At 38.2% G+C, this 16816-nt stretch overlaps 2 protein-coding genes across 4 annotated transcripts in view; one reads left to right on the top strand and one right to left on the bottom strand.

Annotated features, from left to right (window-relative positions):
- Positions 1-4859, top strand: part of pex5la (peroxisomal biogenesis factor 5-like a) — an 80035-nt gene extending 75176 nt beyond the window's left edge. Inside the window, exons 14-15 of the mRNA XM_029429720.1 lie at positions 1322-1479; positions 3350-4859. Coding sequence (XP_029285580.1) covers positions 1322-1479; positions 3350-3551 — 360 coding nt within the window. The 3' untranslated portion in view covers positions 3552-4859. The remainder of the gene's footprint in view (positions 1-1321; positions 1480-3349) is intronic.
- A 3379-nt stretch (positions 4860-8238) lies between these two features.
- Positions 8239-16816, bottom strand: part of usp13 (ubiquitin specific peptidase 13) — a 30839-nt gene continuing 22261 nt past the window's right edge. For all 3 annotated transcript variants that reach the window (XM_029429339.1, XM_029429338.1, XM_029429337.1), the window contains exons 18-21: positions 14649-14818; positions 12856-13045; positions 11865-11949; positions 8239-11513 (exon numbers count right to left, since the gene is read on the bottom strand). In XM_029429339.1, coding sequence (XP_029285199.1) covers positions 11417-11513; positions 11865-11949; positions 12856-13045; positions 14649-14818 — 542 coding nt within the window. In that variant the 3' untranslated portion in view covers positions 8239-11416. The remainder of the gene's footprint in view (positions 11514-11864; positions 11950-12855; positions 13046-14648; positions 14819-16816) is intronic.

Genomic DNA, 16816 nt, shown 5'->3' with positions numbered 1-16816 from the left:
GGCAGATAATTAGGCTTAGCCAAAGATGAAGGACCCCTATACTGTAGCAGACCATGACCTCTGTGTGTGCCTGTCTACCTGCAGGTGGGAAACAACGACAAGGACACTGTGTGATGTAACTCAGCTATCCTCGAAATACCCTTGTTAGGTTACTTCATAGCAGGAAACTTTCTTGTTTCTGTAAAAAATGAAAACTTAAAAAAACAGAATGATGTCCCTAACACTGTTTTGTCATGCTGTCTCTGCATATACAAGGCTGAGTGTTAGCACAGATTATTCAGCTCTATTTCAGTCAGTTGCTTGATCAGGTATTTCAGAGGTGGAAAGCATTTAAGACTTAAAAAAGGTATAATGTAAAACATTTAACATTTAAACATCTAAAAACGACTAGAGCTATGTGTTGTGGAGTTTTATGCCTACTGTGCATTATCCCAAATGTTTCAAACTTAGAGAAATCCGTCATCTTAATCAAGGTACTGTCCGGTTTATTTGGTCACCTGTAATGGAGATATACTGTTGTTTAACATTAGCTGTCATTGATTTTAAGCAACATTTTCACCATTTCACTTTTTAAGTCTGTCTCATTTTTATATATTTAACTGGATGAAGTATTTTAGTCATCGGACATCTGGATTTTAAGTTATCAGAGATAGCTGAGCAAACATTAGCGGTTAGCTTGTAGCCTCTTCTTCCTGTGACCACTGGGGAAACACAGATCTTTTCAATATTTTTTAGGGCATTTCTAATGAAAGAGAGACAGGAAATTGAGGGGAAAGAAAGGGGATGAAATGTTGCAAAGGACCTGGGCTGGAATCAAACCCAGGCCGCTGGCGTAAGGAGCCTTGATACATGAGGCATATGCTCTACCAAGTGAGCTTCTGGGGTGCCGCAGAAATAGATATTTTGACGTGAAACTGCTTTAATCAGTGTTTCTACTTGTTTTAATATCCGGGTCCTCTGTGGATAATTCGAATCCCGGTAAGAAAAACTCTTGAACGATGAACAATGAAGGAATCCTAAACGGGAGAAGCTGACTGCAATGACAGCAATGATGGTGAAGACAACAACTCCTGGGATCAACAAACACCAAAACAAATCACATTTTGTATGTTATAAGATAACTGAAGAGATGTTGCTGATGAATTTATAAAACAGGCTGAAACAAATTTTCCAGTGTGTTTACTAATTAAAAACATCTGTCTACAGCTTTCAACATCTAACAACACACATTACAGTGAACTTTACTAAAAACAAGTCTTTCATCTTTCACCTCTGACATTGCTTATCTCTCAACCAACCCCACCACTCGCCTTTCATCCAGGACTACTTGTTGTGGAACCGCCTGGGAGCCACACTGGCGAACGGGGACCGGAGTGAGGAGGCGGTGGAGGCTTACACGCGAGCCCTAGAGCTGCAACCGGGGTTTATAAGGTCTCGCTACAACCTGGGCATCAGCTGTATTAACCTTGGGGCACACCGGTGAGTGACCTGGGACCAGAGGAGAGTGGAACAAAGCTCCTACACTTTTTTGAATGCAGTGGCGTAGAAAGTAGCACCCATGATGAAAAATCTAAATGGTACTTCCAGCCAATGAAGATAATTTACAATATAGGGCTTTTAATTGGAATTTTATGGGAATTTCAATATAGACTTTTTCCTTCTAGACATGTTGCCTAGAAGGAAACATTTTTGTTTGGTACAGATCCTCGCAAAAACACACCAAGATCATTCTAATATATTTTTCAAGGAAAATGAGTAATGATGCAAAACTTCCCTCCAATATCGTGAATTATACCGCAATTGTCAGAATTTGTCAAAAAAATCGCAATTAGATATTATTTACAAATCTTTCAGCCCTAATGCAATGCAACATACACACATATTCAAATTAGGGCTGCGATTATCGATTAATCTGCCTATTATTGTCTGTATTGATCTATTGGTTTATAAAATGTCAGAAAATTGTGAAAAATGTAAGGAATTATAAGGAAACAATGGCAGTAGCATTTTGGAGCTAACTTATCAAATGATACATGTATATAAACAACAGTGACATGTGAGGGAAGTCAGGGGGCAGAGTGGGTTGGAAATAAGTGGAGCAGTGGGTGGGTGGAGAGCTTAAATAGACAGACGCAGTCTTTACCATTAAGCAAGGTAGACAACTGTCTGGACCCCCAACTAAAAGTGCCCCAAACAGCTAAATATTATTATTATTATTATTATTATTATTATTAATATTATTCTAACTCATTGTAACACGAAATAACTTACAAAAGCCCCCCAAATCACCTTAAAAATATGCAACTCAACTCTATAACCTACTACTTACTGCGTACTTCTACTTCAAAGAAAAACATTGTACTACTACCCAAACTACAGCGCCTTGAGATTGCTTTTAGCTTTGAAAGGCGCTTTATAAATACAATTTATTATTATTATTACTACATTTACCTGTTACATATTGAATATGTTACATATTTGAATATGATGCATTATTATTCATTAAGCTATCCAGCATTATATTAGAATTGAAAGTACATTTGAGTACATTGTGCTGATAATGCCTCTCTTTCACTCTTCACTTGAAGTAAAAATTTGAATGCAGGATTTTTACTGTTTAGTATTTATAGTTTTACTTCAGAAAAATAGTTTTGAGTACTTCTTCCACCACTGTCAATACCAACATTCCCAGTTAGAGAAAGTGTGAAACGTCACGGCAATGTTTCCTTTTTCAATTTTATTTTCAATGCCAAAACTTACCATCACTGTTCTAGCTCCATAAATAACCACATATGACACGCCACATGCATACATGGGACAAAGCATATGATTTACTCTTTAAAGGGTTAGTTCACCCAAATGACAAGAAAAGAACACTTTCTTGCTTATCTTCAGTGCTACCTTTCCAGAAACAAGACATAGACATGCTCCCCTGTCAAGCTAACATGCTAGCTAGCAGGAAACATGCAAGAGCTAGTTAGTCCCAATAGCTTTCGCTAGCTGAATGTTCACTTAACATGCTAGGTTAGCTTTGTCTCTAAAGGGTCAAGAAATTCACATAGAATTAAAACATTAAAAAGTTTTATTTATTTCCTCTCTTAACCGTCTTAAAACCACACTTCTTTTGTTCACTGGTTTTTAACTTCAGAAGAGGTTGGATAAAAGTAGATTGTGTAATATGGCTTAAAAGCTACGATAGCTCATCTGTTTTGGACTTTCCATCTTTCCGGTTGTACGCATCCCCTGTTTGGGTGTCCAGGACCTGAACAGGATCACACTTTTGCAAGTTTCTGCAACTCACACAGCATGCCCTAAACAAAACTGATTCCTAATATTGTTGCTTCCCCAGAGAGGCGGCCAGAAACTTCCTGACTGCCTTAAGCCTTCAGAGGAAAAGCAAGAGTCGCCAGCAGTCCCACCAGGTGATGTCTGGAAACATCTGGGCTGCTCTGAGGATAGCTTTATCCATGATGGACCAGCCCGAACTCTTCCAGGCTGCGAATATTGGTGACCTGGATCTTCTCATGCGGGCCTTCAACCTAGACATTTGAGGAATGGGAGGTAGTGACAATAGAATCTCGCCCTTCACTTACTCTTTTATTTCTACCCAAACGGCCAAAAGCCCAAAGTGCACACATCAGACATTGGATCTGATGTTAGTGAGTGTGGTTTTTATGCACGTCAAATTTAACTACAGTCGTCAAAGTTGTCATATTATTTTGCCCAAGTACCTTCGGAGCAGTCCTGAGGACAGGCTCTTCCAAGAGCTTGAAGTGACTGCTTTGTGGTGGATTTGCACTGCAATTTGTGATTTCCCTGAAGAGCACAAGGACGGGCAAAGATTGTACGAGCAATGCCTTAGAGAACACATCAATTAAAAACTGACTCATCTAGTGGAACACAGCTGAGCCAGGAGAGACAGGCAGACAGACATTTTGAGAATCTCACACATGCCGTTTGCAGAGAAAAGATGAGGTTTTGAGAAAAGAAAAAAAAAGGTTTTGTTGTCCAATTACTTTCAAAGACTCACGAAGGAGTCAGGATGGATTTAGCGAGCAAATGATAGAGACTGCACCGTATAACCTGGAGCTCCAAATTCTGTTCCTGGCTTGTTTTCATCCTCTTTCAATGGAGAATAATGATACTGCATGAATAAGCATTTTCATAAATGGATTCTTGTTTAAAATTAACATACTTTTAGAAGTTTTCCCTTAGCACTTCAGACAAAAAGATAACGTCCTCAACCCAAGTGGAATGTGCAAGCGAGGTTGTAAAGCCTTACTCAAATGCATGCGAACAACAATATTTATTTATACAATTTTTATGGCAACACAAAAAAACTAAGCCATTTTCAGATTGGTTTTGATTTCTTTAAATAACTGCCATCTTCTGAACTTGAAAGCTTTCTGAGCCATTTTTTTTTGTTTGTTTTTTGTTTTGGCTCCTAGCCTCTCTTTGTTCCCTTTATGCTGACTAGTTAGAGAAATTCACACAGAAGCTGGGCAACATTTATCTGTAATTCATTAGTGTGAAAACTTTCAAACTTTCTCAAATGAACAAAACTTATTACAGGTCTAAAAATATCTCTTTCATCTTCTGGGATGGCTTTAGCAGTCCTCACATATAATGTAGGCATAATACTCACATTTGATTTAATAATACTGTATTAATTTCAATACGGCATAATACAATTAAAGGCCATAGATGTGTAGATGCTGCAAGCCAAGACCTACATCATTTCCTAATGCAGTCATTTACATCTTTGCTGCGCCTCCACAGGCAGCGCAGCTCATACATTAAATTAAATCAGCCTGCCTCAGTCATCATGCATGATATCAATATCTTTGTACACATATTTGAAAAGCTATTTGTTTTACCATCCGCAAACTTCAATTCACATTGATTTATCGTGCATCTATAAAACACATGATTGTATGGACCCGGTTCTGCACCATCACAGTAGCAAAGCTTTTAAACATGCTTTTTTTTTACTTCTCTAGTGTCAATGTTGTTCATTTGAAAGTCAGTCTGTGAGTTGAGCATCATGTTCCTCGCCGTGCAGAGTAAATGATAGATAATCTGCTGTTCTGTATAACTCAGCACCTTGGTGTTTAACAGGCGTGTCCGCAGTCTGGGTGTGCTGTAGAAAGTAGGTTTATATTCTCAGATCCTATGCAAAAGGTCATGTTTTATGTTGCTATTCTGAATTGTCAGTTTGTCCCTGTCTGCCTCTGTAGACCAGAAGGAAGCGGCGATTCTGGGCTTTTAAAGAACGTTATCAGGGGAAACCAGAGACCAGTCCGACAGCCATTCATCTTCCAAACTGTACAGCTTTGATGTCATGGTCTGTATGAGAAGAAGTGTTTCATTAGGAGGCTGGGGGAGAACAAAAACAAGTGTTATTTTTCAAGAGAAAAACATGGATCAGTGATTCTGAAAAGAACAGATGCGCACAAGCAGCATCCTCCTAAAATGTAGCCTTCATGTTTTATAACCCTGTGGTGTACTGATACGACCTTGCACCCGTCAAAATCCCTGGCATACATCAAGATTTGCTATCAGATATGTTTTATTTCACAAGCAACATATGTTCTATTTGAAGCTCAACTTCAAAAAACAATCACAATCACAATATGTTATCCAACACGAGTACGATGATATTTCATGCTGAAACGGATGAGTAGCTACTGCAGTCAGATACTTAAAAGAAATGTTGGCAGAGTATTTCTGTGGCCAACCATGATGTTTAATAGATCAAGGAAGCAGAGGAGCCCAGTGAGACGCAGCACATATGTGCATGCCACTAACAATCTGCATCAGATGAGGGAGGGGGGGGGGGGGGCAAAGGCATTGAGGCTAAAGCAGAAGTGCTTGCCCAAATTTTGTTCAGATATTTTATTATGATAAAATAATTGGCAGTGTAGCCTTTTTCTACAGAAATAATAGGGGTGATACCCTGTTGAATATTTAATTATTATTACATTACTAAAAAAGTTATTTTGTATAATGCTAGCAGCCCGGCTTTATGGATGAAAATGTCGGTCTGTCTGCCCATTACTGTGGTTCAGACTAAAATATCTCAGCTGGATATCTCAGTTTGATGGATTACAATGAAATTTGGTTCAGACGTTCATGTTCGCCAGGTGACTTTGGTGGTTTGGTGGTCTTCTGACCTTTGCTCTACCGGCATCACTACTAAAATGTCTAAAGTTATGGATGGATCGCCATGAATTTGGTACAGAGATTCTTGCCCCCCTCAGGATGAATTTTAATTTTAGAGATCCCCTGACTTTTTTTTTTTTTTAATCCAGCATCACCACCAGGTCAACATTTCCATGAATCAAATACTTTTTGTTTATACTATTGACATTCTTATCAGCCTCAGCTGCACTTTTTGTGTTTACCGCTAAATGCACGCAAAACTAAGCTGGTGACAATGATAAATATTATACATGCTAAACATCAGCATTGTCATTGTGAGCACCATTGTACAGCCTCACAGAGCTCCAAACAGGCTGTAGTTAGTAGTTATCTGTGTTACAGCTGCACAGCTAATGTTAGAGGGCTCCCACTGTACATCTGTGTCAGCCAAGGGTTTGCGTCTGTTGACATCCACCTCAGTCTCTTCTGGTGTACGTGCTAATGCTGCTGGCTAGAAGCACACTGTCCCCACATGCAGCAAGCTGTCCCCACGGGAGATTAATTTGTATCAGATCAGAGTCTCAGCACGTCCAAGACAAGATTCCACACTACTTTTCTTTCCATAAACCATAAACCCAATGTACTTTAATAGTTCCCTGAGTGATTGTTGGAAGACATGGGAGTTATTCTTTAGGCCAGTATCCATTTCTAAATATATATACATATTGTGTCCCTGTTGCTCCCAGCTGTCTCTTGTGGCAACATTGAACTGTAGAAACTCAAAACATGATGTCTAGTAAGTTGTGATTTCCTAATCAACTCTAGTTTTCTTATGAGGTTATAGGCCTCCGCTTTTTGCATTTCAAGATACTGTAGTTGTGTTAAAAATGAGAAACTTATTTTTTTAAAGAAATCTTTCAATTGCTGGCTTGAAATATAAACTTCTACTGCGTACATCATACCGCAGCGCATTGAGATGGGGTGCCTGGTGACAATTTTCTTTTTGTAGAACCTACCTACTGTACCTTCTCAGGTGAACTGATCTTAACGCATGCTCCTGAGGAACAGATCGAGGTTGATGGCATGCTAGATCCTTTACATACATTTTTTCGAATGCTATTTTCATTGGTATGCATGAAATACATGGATGTGCTTTCTTTCGCTCCCACTAATGTAGAAAAATGAAATATATCATGAGTTTTCCTTGCAATATTTCTACAGTACAAAGCACTTTTCAATTCTGCAACCTTGACAAAAAGTGATGTATGTATTCAGTATATATTCTACACAAAATGCTTTTTCTTGCATAGAACGAGGCAGTGTGCTCGGTTTGAGCAGAGAAACGAGTGTGAGGCGTAACACACTCAATCTCTTCCCAACATGCCAAAACTTGAGCTTCAATACAACTGGCTAATCATAGTTAAATTCTGTAGAACTTTTATAATAGTGGCTTCTACAAACTATAAATGTACTGATGACACTTTCAATGACCCCAGCCAACAGAGCTGTATATCTGTTGTTACCAACTGCTTTTTAGTGTTGAAAAACTTGATCATATCAATAAATTGTTAAACACACATTCATAAAGCTACTATAATCTATTAATTGTTATTTAATAGCATAATGTTGTATAATGTAAAACATCCATTCTTCATTAGTTCTGGTTACACATCTAAACAGATGTGGAGTTGAATGTCTTTTTTAAATATTGAAATAAATTATGTTAATATAATAATTATATATTTATATAATAAATAAGGCATTATTACATAAATGATCATAACAATCATGAATAAATACAGACATGCTGTATGACCATAAAATAATCCAAAACTCAGATTATTATTCTGAATTCACAATAACAGAGTACTAGAGATCATTTATATTTTATTGTAGCCAGTTATGTGATTGGCTGTCCACTCGAAGCCACAGCCAATCACATGACATGAAATAAAAACAGACTTGAAAAATATAACTACTTTTACTCCCTACAGCAGGCAAGAGAAAATATTTAAGACTTTTGCATATTAAATGTTAGACTTTTTAATACCTTCTATTTTTTGAGGAAACTGAGTTCAATGTTTTTTAAGACTTTTCAAGACCTGCAGATACTCTGTATTTATGTATTCAATGTTGAACACTTTGTTTCTCTATATTTATAAAGCATTTCTTATTGCTTTGTGAGTGTGGGAATAACAATTTATAGATGTGTTCAGTCTACTGCATTAAATAAGTTCTCAAAGCATTTATAAAATGTTATTAACGGCATCATTGGTTGGGGTTCATTAAGGTAATCAGTACATGTTCTGTACATTTCTTTCTTCACTCCTTTAATTCAACATGTGTACAAAGGCAATTTCTTCTAGTTAATTTATCGATGCATCAGACGTATGAATAAAATGATATTTTGATGAATGAACATAGAAATGATATACTTTATATACAGTATGAATTACGTATTGAAACACCTACTATAATGCATATTACTATCCCTGTATAATCACAAAGAAAGCATTAGCACCTTTGAAACATACAATATGAAAGTAATCTTTTAAAATAAACTGTTGTTATATATTCTATGCTCTTGTGTCTATATTTTCTAAAATAAAACACTTGAACTGCAGCGTCTTGTTCATTCTTATAGAGGCCAAGCCTCAACGAAGGTGTAGTTTATTAAATGATCCAAACATCGTACGTAAACAGTGCCGTGACTCTATTCACATACAACTAAGCCACATTTGGATAAACGCATACATTACAAAAGTCAACTTAAAATAATCCCTTCAGGAAATCTATGTAATGAAAACTACAGAATTGGCACAAACTTGTTTGCAAAAAGGCAACAGAGTAAAAACAGGTGAAGAACCTTTTTTTGACATTTTAGTTAAATGAAACAACTCACAAAAGTACAATTGTACAATCCAAATGACTAAATGTCAACGTCTAGTGCACATGCTGACAGTGAAAAAGCCTTTTTGTGACAAATTGAACCATTTTAACAATGTAGAACCGAGCTGGAGGGAAAGCTGAAAGAAAAAGACATAAAATACAAAGACAAAAATAAAGTAATCAGGAGGATGAGGGGGGGGGGGGGGACAAAAGGTGCAGAGAAATAATATGAATTGCACAGCATATCTGAAGACATGTGACTAAACAGAGACACTGATTACAAACCAGGGTTTGACAGGATACATTTGGTTTCTGAAAACAACAAAAAAATCAGCTTTTATAGGAAGAACGGCAGAAACACAAGACTTGCATAGAGACCTTTTAGAAATCCCTGCTGCATAGACAATGAACAATGCAGCAGTTTATCAAGTAGTATCTGATGAAGATGAGAGGTTGAGATATAATAAAACCGAAGTTCTGTTCTGGGACGTCTAGGCAAGGGAAGTTAAAGGGGAGCGCTGCTGAAATATTGATTTATTCTAAAGATATTTACCCTCAAGGAAAGACTCATATAACTCAGATTGTTGAAAGACATTTTTAAGGACGATCATATTCCTTCACCGTCTTCCACAGTTTTTAATGTTTGATGTAGAAATAAATTTAAATATTTCTCCTTTTGTTTCTTTCAACCCTCTCTGGAAATGTCAGTTTGTGGTTAAAGCATTGGCCTCTCCTTGAATATGAGATGAAATGACTCCAAAATCAGCTACAAGTCAAAAATTATTCAAAAGAGGTTGACTTTTGCAAAATACTGTAACGTTCAGAAAGTCTATTTTCAGCAGAACTCCACCTTAAAAACATGCACCCAGAAATGCACCATTGAGTGAAAGACAGTTTCATCGCATGCCAAAGTCACCAAACTGGAGTTAAGTGTTTGTGCCACTGACAGAATGTCAACACTTTGTAATATTACGCGGTCTTTATGAGATGCAACAGATAAAACCAGATTCAGTCAGATAACCACATATCTTTGTTGACTCCGTCACATTATAAATGAGTCGGTGGATAATCCAGCATGAGGTTATTTATAGTGACCGAACAGCGAAGAGCCAACTGAACAGGAGGTTTTGGTTGCAGTTAGCACCATGAAGTTATACATTCAGCACTGCATCACGTCCGTTAGTACAAGAGATGCAGGTCACCGTACAGTTGTTACCATACGGTAGGTTCAAGACCAGATTTGGTTGTAGTTGCATATATTGCTTTAGACGTGAAAACAGTTGAGATGCATAAATGAATTACCTGACCTGTAAAAAGTGGCAACAGGTGAAGGAAAACATTCATTTTAACTTTTGGGTCACAGTCTGAATCTGACAGTGATAAAAGAAGCTGAGAGGTTTTGCTCACTATGAACATATCTTGCAATTTGGGCAAACTAATGATATAGGTTCACTGCTCTTATGATTTGACAGACAGCTTAGAACAAGCACGTGGCTTAAATAAAGCTTCAATTATTTGCAATACTGTCATCTCTTCATAGACTTATCGCCAAGGGTTTACAGGTTCAGCAGTACTGAAGTTGAAATGTAAGTTATCACATTCAATTGCTTTTAGTGGGTGAATTTGTCAGCTGCAAAATATGAACTTGTTTAAATCAAAGGCAGTTTACCTCAGAACATTTTTCATAAAAAAAAAAGGGACAAACTTGCAGGTCATCTCCAAGTAGAACTATGTTTGAGCCATTATTTAACCAGTAATTGAATTGTATTGAAACTACACCTGTTTGTGGCCTTCGTTGTGCTCTCCTGGTTGAACATACACTATGTTGGTAATTTATTTCAGTATCCAACCAAAAGATAAGAATTCTTATTGTCCTTTCAATTTCCTGGGGATGAAAAACATTGCAAAATACAAAACCACCAGCAGCAGTAATTTCTTGCTTGTTGTTGTTTGCAGTTTCAGAGCATTTCAGGGCTGGCAGTGAAGCCATTTCAATATACATTTATAAAATGTACCACTTTGAAAATACTGGCACTGTAGCTGAAGGCATAGAGGAGGAACAATAAGATCTGATATGTGAACAGAAGTGAAAATTGCACACATCCCTCTGCACCTACAATGTCAAGAAAATGTATTTTCTCAAACATAAACACTGAATATATACATTTAAAGCATAACGTAACACAAATGCACAAAAAGCACATTGCTTTCCCTTGACCAGGGTTCCTGGTGGCTTCTGAATGACATCACGGTAAGGCGAGCAGCTGGTCTGAGAGGCTATTTCCATCGTTTTCACTGTGGCTGATTTTAAAGTTGTCTGCCAGTCTTCGGGGTGAAAGACTGCGGTTCTTTAAAAGGTTGCATGGTGGAGGGCTGTAACTTTAGTTTAACTGCTAGACAGTCGATGGTAAAAGTAGATGTAGCCCAAGTCTTTTGGAGGCCTTTCTGACAAACACACTTTGTGGTCGTTGTAGATCACCCACCTACAGGAAGAAAGAACATTTGTGGAGTGTGAAATGCTTTCAATGTGTCACTTCTTTCAAAACTGACTCTTATGAGGAAATGGGTCAATTTATTTTTTCCATTAAGTCAAAAAAAAAAAATACACTATCCCTGTGATTTTGACTAATTCATTTTCTGACTTCTGGCGTCAAAGACTTAATAATAAAACTATAATGATAATTACATTTATTTAAAAAATGTATTTCCTGAGATGAAAACAATTAAAAACGGACAGCTGGGAATTCCCTCACAGTGATCGACAATCTGCTGTCGATTTTGTACCGCAATGAACTGAATGAATATAAAAGTAGAAAAAAATGTCCCCAACTCACCTTCCCTCCTTTTTGATGTGACAAACATAATGTCCAGACATTGTGGATGCTCCCATGTGACTGATGAAAGCAAAGAGCTCATAACCTGAGACGGGGGACATCAAGTCACATACAGAATATGTGATTAGATAACACAGCAGTGTTTTACAAATACTAAATGTCTTGTATTTAAAGCATACAACAGCTACAGTAGAAGGACATGTTAACAGTAAGTGTACATACGATGCAGCAAAAGACTCTTTTAGAGCCTTTACGCAGGTGTACACAGCAAGATAAAAGCCAGTTGCCAACAATGCCTTCATGTTGCAGATCAATCGCAGCATAAAACATAATCAAAAACATAAAACAGTCACCTATATTTATAAATAATTCAATACTTTTTTTTTTTTCCTGTTGCAAGAGCACAAGGACTTAATTAAAAATGATAAAAAGCCCCTATGTCCGCATTGCTAATGGAATTTTTATCATTTTAACCCACATTTCTTTGTGGTAGTTGTTTGAACACCATTTGTATGCAAGTATGTAGATGCATTATTACATTGTACAGATGTTGTGTGTGAGGAAAGTTAAGAGTTAAAAAGTTCCTGAATCATGTTTTTGTGCCTGAAGTCTGGCAGAGCGGACTACAGTATACTGTATCAGCGTCAGACATTAATTGGAGCTGAGGGAAAATTGGCCGTTCCAAACATCTAGGTGCAATTAAAAATCAGGAGGTAGAAAACGCCCTATGACACTTTTTTTTTTAGACTCTGACCCCATTTTAATTTCATTGTAGTGCAGGTCTTTGTCTTGTAAATGATTATGCTAAACGCTTCTGCTGGATCTCTGCCCCAATTACCAAGTTTACTCTAAACTCTTCTCTTTCGTTGCAATTCTACCCCAACAAAAGGTTGCTAAAAGTTATCTCCTCATTACTTGATGTACCTTCAGATGAGGATCAATAACAAATAAGGTGAAGACAGAAACGGCAGCTACAATTAGAGTCACTCACGTCCCGGTCCGTCTTTGACCCGTGGGCCCGACACGTCTCTGTCTGGGGACAGCGTGGAGTTGCTGTGTGAGTTGGCGTTGGAGAAAGCGTTGTCGTTGGGCTCCGTGTCAGCCATATCTGACAGGGCGTCACTCTCCTCCTCTTCCGGGTGGGTGAAGATCCAGTCGAGGGCTCGTTCGAGGTTATTGTTCTGAAATAACATTTCAAGTTTACTAGGTAAGTTCATTGTAATTCAAAACCAAAATTGCCACTAATATACCTGATATTTGTCGCTTTTAAATATGTCTGTAAATTAGTTTTAGTCAGTTTAGAAAACCTTTACACGGGTTAGGGTTACATGTACTGTAAGAGGACATCGTCCTTATCTGGGAAAATCCGCTGCTGCACAGAAACTGATAATATGATGAAAAATACAAGTAGTAACAGGAAATATTAGCACATTAGGTATTAGAAATATGACCTAGAGAAGCAATATGAGGACAAATTGTTCATATTGTATCTTGTTTTCTCTCTCTCATTCCTTCGCTGTTGTATTTTTTAGGTAGCTCCTCAAAAAAATAAAAATAAAAGCTGAACATGAGAAATCGTGTAGTGGGAGAGATGGTAGGTATCCATCTGTGCTAAATTCCCCCTGAGGATGTGAGCTTTTATGCCAAAATAAAAAGGTGTGATTCCTGAAGAAGGTCTGTCATGACTATCAAATGAAGCTGCCTTCTTTCTCTGTGTCTCCCAGTCAAGTCACTGAGGTAAAGAAAATAGGCCCTCATGAGGAATATACGCTCTTTTTTTTGTGTGGATGTGGGTGAGTTTGGTGGGATCGGGGACGATAAACAAGGACGCCTGGTGTTTATTTCTGTTCAGACAACAGTCTGCTGTCCTATGTTTGCTGAGGGGGCAGTTTGGAATATGAAACATGAGAATCGAGGGACATTTCAAAACAAGGGCGATAATGAATTTGCCTCAGCTGCATTCCCTTTGTAACTGTAAAGATGTAACTGTTTTAACATACGTTTAAAATTCATTTGTAAGATTTGATGATAAAATGGCTCGACGTGTCTCTGAGGCAGATCCTGTTCCTAAAGGCAGCATTAGCGTCCATATGCTGCTGGGACTATTTGTAAACACCATGTGGAGCAGACATCTTTAATCCCTGTGACACGTAAAGACCTATTAATTTTGCAGTTTGGAAAGCAAACAAGTAGGCCAGCCAAGCCCATTTATGAGTGACAGAGCTTGGTGTTCATCTTCGTGCCCTCTCACTGTCATGAACTGGTGACACTTTTGTTTCTATTGACCAGGTCAGTCGTCCTTTTTCTGTGGCGTCTGTCAGGCGGTCGTTGCTGTGGTGTTTTTTGCACTTCTCAAACTGTGTGGGTGTTTGTTTTTGTCCTCAGATTTTCACTTGACTTTTTCTTCAACATAACTCTTTCTTTATAAGGGATGAGCACCACCTACAGAAACCTGACTCTCTGAGGGTGCTGCCGTTTACTTTGTCAGCTCATACATGCGGACCATCACTGCACACGAGCTCCACTCCCTTTTCTGGTCATTCAAAACAAATCTGTGTTACCACAAGTCACACAAAAAGACATGTTACACCCGAGGTGTTTGCAACTCATGAACTGAGGTTGATGAACAATAAACACACTAGTTTTTATAACAAATATTGGGGAATAAGACTCATTTGAATTCGCTGGCACAAACTAATTAGAAGAACAAGCCTGGAAAATAAGTGTTGAAGCTAATGGAGGAAAAAGTTATGCAAACATGAACAGAGTGGGCAGAAGACTGACCGTGGCTTTGAGTGCCTGGATGCTGTGAGCGCGGGGGAAGCCCATTGAAGTGAGGATGGCAATGCTCTCCTCAGGGGGCGAGTTGCCCAGCGGGGTGGCGCCCACGGTGCTGTCGCTGGTGGAGGGACCAGGATCCATTATGGAGGGAAGAGTGAGAGGTTCTGCAAAGTCTGAGAAAAGAGAGACCGAATAATAATGAGATGCTGTAGCTCTCCATTTATTTGCAACCCAATCTATGAATATATCTGTGTTGGAGGTCAGATTTTGATTCTAGACATCTATTTGCTGTTTTGTTGTGGCAATTAAAGATTCAATTTAATAACACAGAAGTGAAATGTTATGAAGAATGTTGTATTGTTGTTGTTTTTTTGTTTATTAAATCAATATCTCTGACTTTGTTTCACCTTTCCAGATGTTCCAGATCATCCAAAGATCTGATATTACTACTGTGCAGACTCAAGGCCCTGTCACACATATCCGTATGACAGAAAAGTTTGACGGCGCATATGAAAATCTGTCAGAGTCCAAATACGTCCAACTTTTCATCAGATCGGAAAAGTGAACATATACAGATACGCATGTCTAACCTATTGATAGAGCGTCACTTACTTATACAAAATGTATCAGACGAATACCCAACGAATGCATAAGATATACAAACATATGGCGTATACAAAATATCGGCAACACGCTGGTGTACGTTGATATAAGGTAAGGTATAAGTAGTATTCGTTAAGAGCTCACTGTGTTACGCTGGGGTGCGTTGTTGAACGCTGATGTTTTGAGCATGTTCAAAATTACCTGGATGTAACCGACGTGTGCTTCATAAGATATGCAGACGTTACGTGACGTTAGACATACGTGAATACGGAATACGTACGTGAATATTTACCTACGTAAATATAAGTATGTAAATACCTACGTGACTACGTTAGAGGAACGTTAGATATAGGCTACGTCGGCTGACGGTGAATTCCTACAGTCAATCTATTGATAACGAGTGGATACCCTATTCCTACCCGATGTTAAGATGATGCCTGACGACGGAGTAACTTATTAAACGTGTTTCTACAGTACAGCTAGCGTTCAGCATTCTACCCGTTCTCCAGCATCAGCATGACGTGAACCAGATGACACTTTTCCGGCATATGTTTCTGCCGTACGGAACTGTGTATGTCTGGCGTGTTAGGCGTAACGTCTGCGTCCTTCAAACGATCACAACTTACCCTTAATTTATATCAACCTATTGCCGATATTTCGTATGGCCGGCATACGTTTCTGTCATACGGATATGTGTGACAGGGCCTTAATACATACAGGAGGAACATTGCATGGATTAAAATCAATTCAGGAAAAATCCTCCACATTTGAACACAGAAAAACTATTTGTAAACAGTCATAGCTTCTGCATGAAATACATTTAAGTATTATAACTTATTTCTAGTTACAACAGCTTAGTGCATTTTCAACAGATTTAAATCAAAGTGAACCCGGTAAGGACACTCCTGCTGTAATTACTCGACTATTGGTCATAAACAGAGCTTTCACTATCGTCCTTACCATAAATGAAAATGCGTAGCACTTATCTCCCATTGCTGTCTCTATCTCAGCCTCCTTGTCTCGTGTCCTTTTGATAACCCATAATATAGTTGTTTTCATGCGACGAGAAGAAGGTTGTATTGCAGGCAGAGAAATTAAAGACGAAACTGAACAGCTCATGTTTGCACGTTACGTTAAAATGTTGACTTCTAACATAAACTTTGACCGTTTCAATCTGTGTTTAGATCTCATCACAGCCTTTATTAAAGACATCCATGAAGCTTTTATGAATTGTTTGGCTCAATTTCAGTTTTCACAGAAAGGTTATTATGATAAATAAGTATAATAATTGTGTTGCCTTGCCTGTAAAGTGCTTGGGAAATGCACCTATTATAAAGAAGGTGGCATTAGTTTATATTTTTGTAAATGCAGCACTCTGAGGTTCCCCTCAGTCAAAGAGAAATCTAAAAATGATTAAGTGAAAAGTTTACCGTGTTACTGAAGCTATTGAGCTTGAATGCAGCCCATTCTGTAGGATGCATTAGGACCATTTAAAAACTAACAGGCAGAGTTAGTGCTTGTGTTAGGGCTGCTCTAATTTCTCTCCACTGTAGAGGCCCTGTACAGCC

This window comes from Cottoperca gobio, chromosome 4 (assembly GCF_900634415.1).
Source record: "Cottoperca gobio chromosome 4, fCotGob3.1, whole genome shotgun sequence".
In the NCBI taxonomy this organism is placed as follows: domain Eukaryota; kingdom Metazoa; phylum Chordata; class Actinopteri; order Perciformes; family Bovichtidae; genus Cottoperca; species Cottoperca gobio.
The sequence above is the reverse complement of the archived record's forward strand: the minus strand, read 5'-3'. Positions and strand labels throughout refer to the sequence as shown.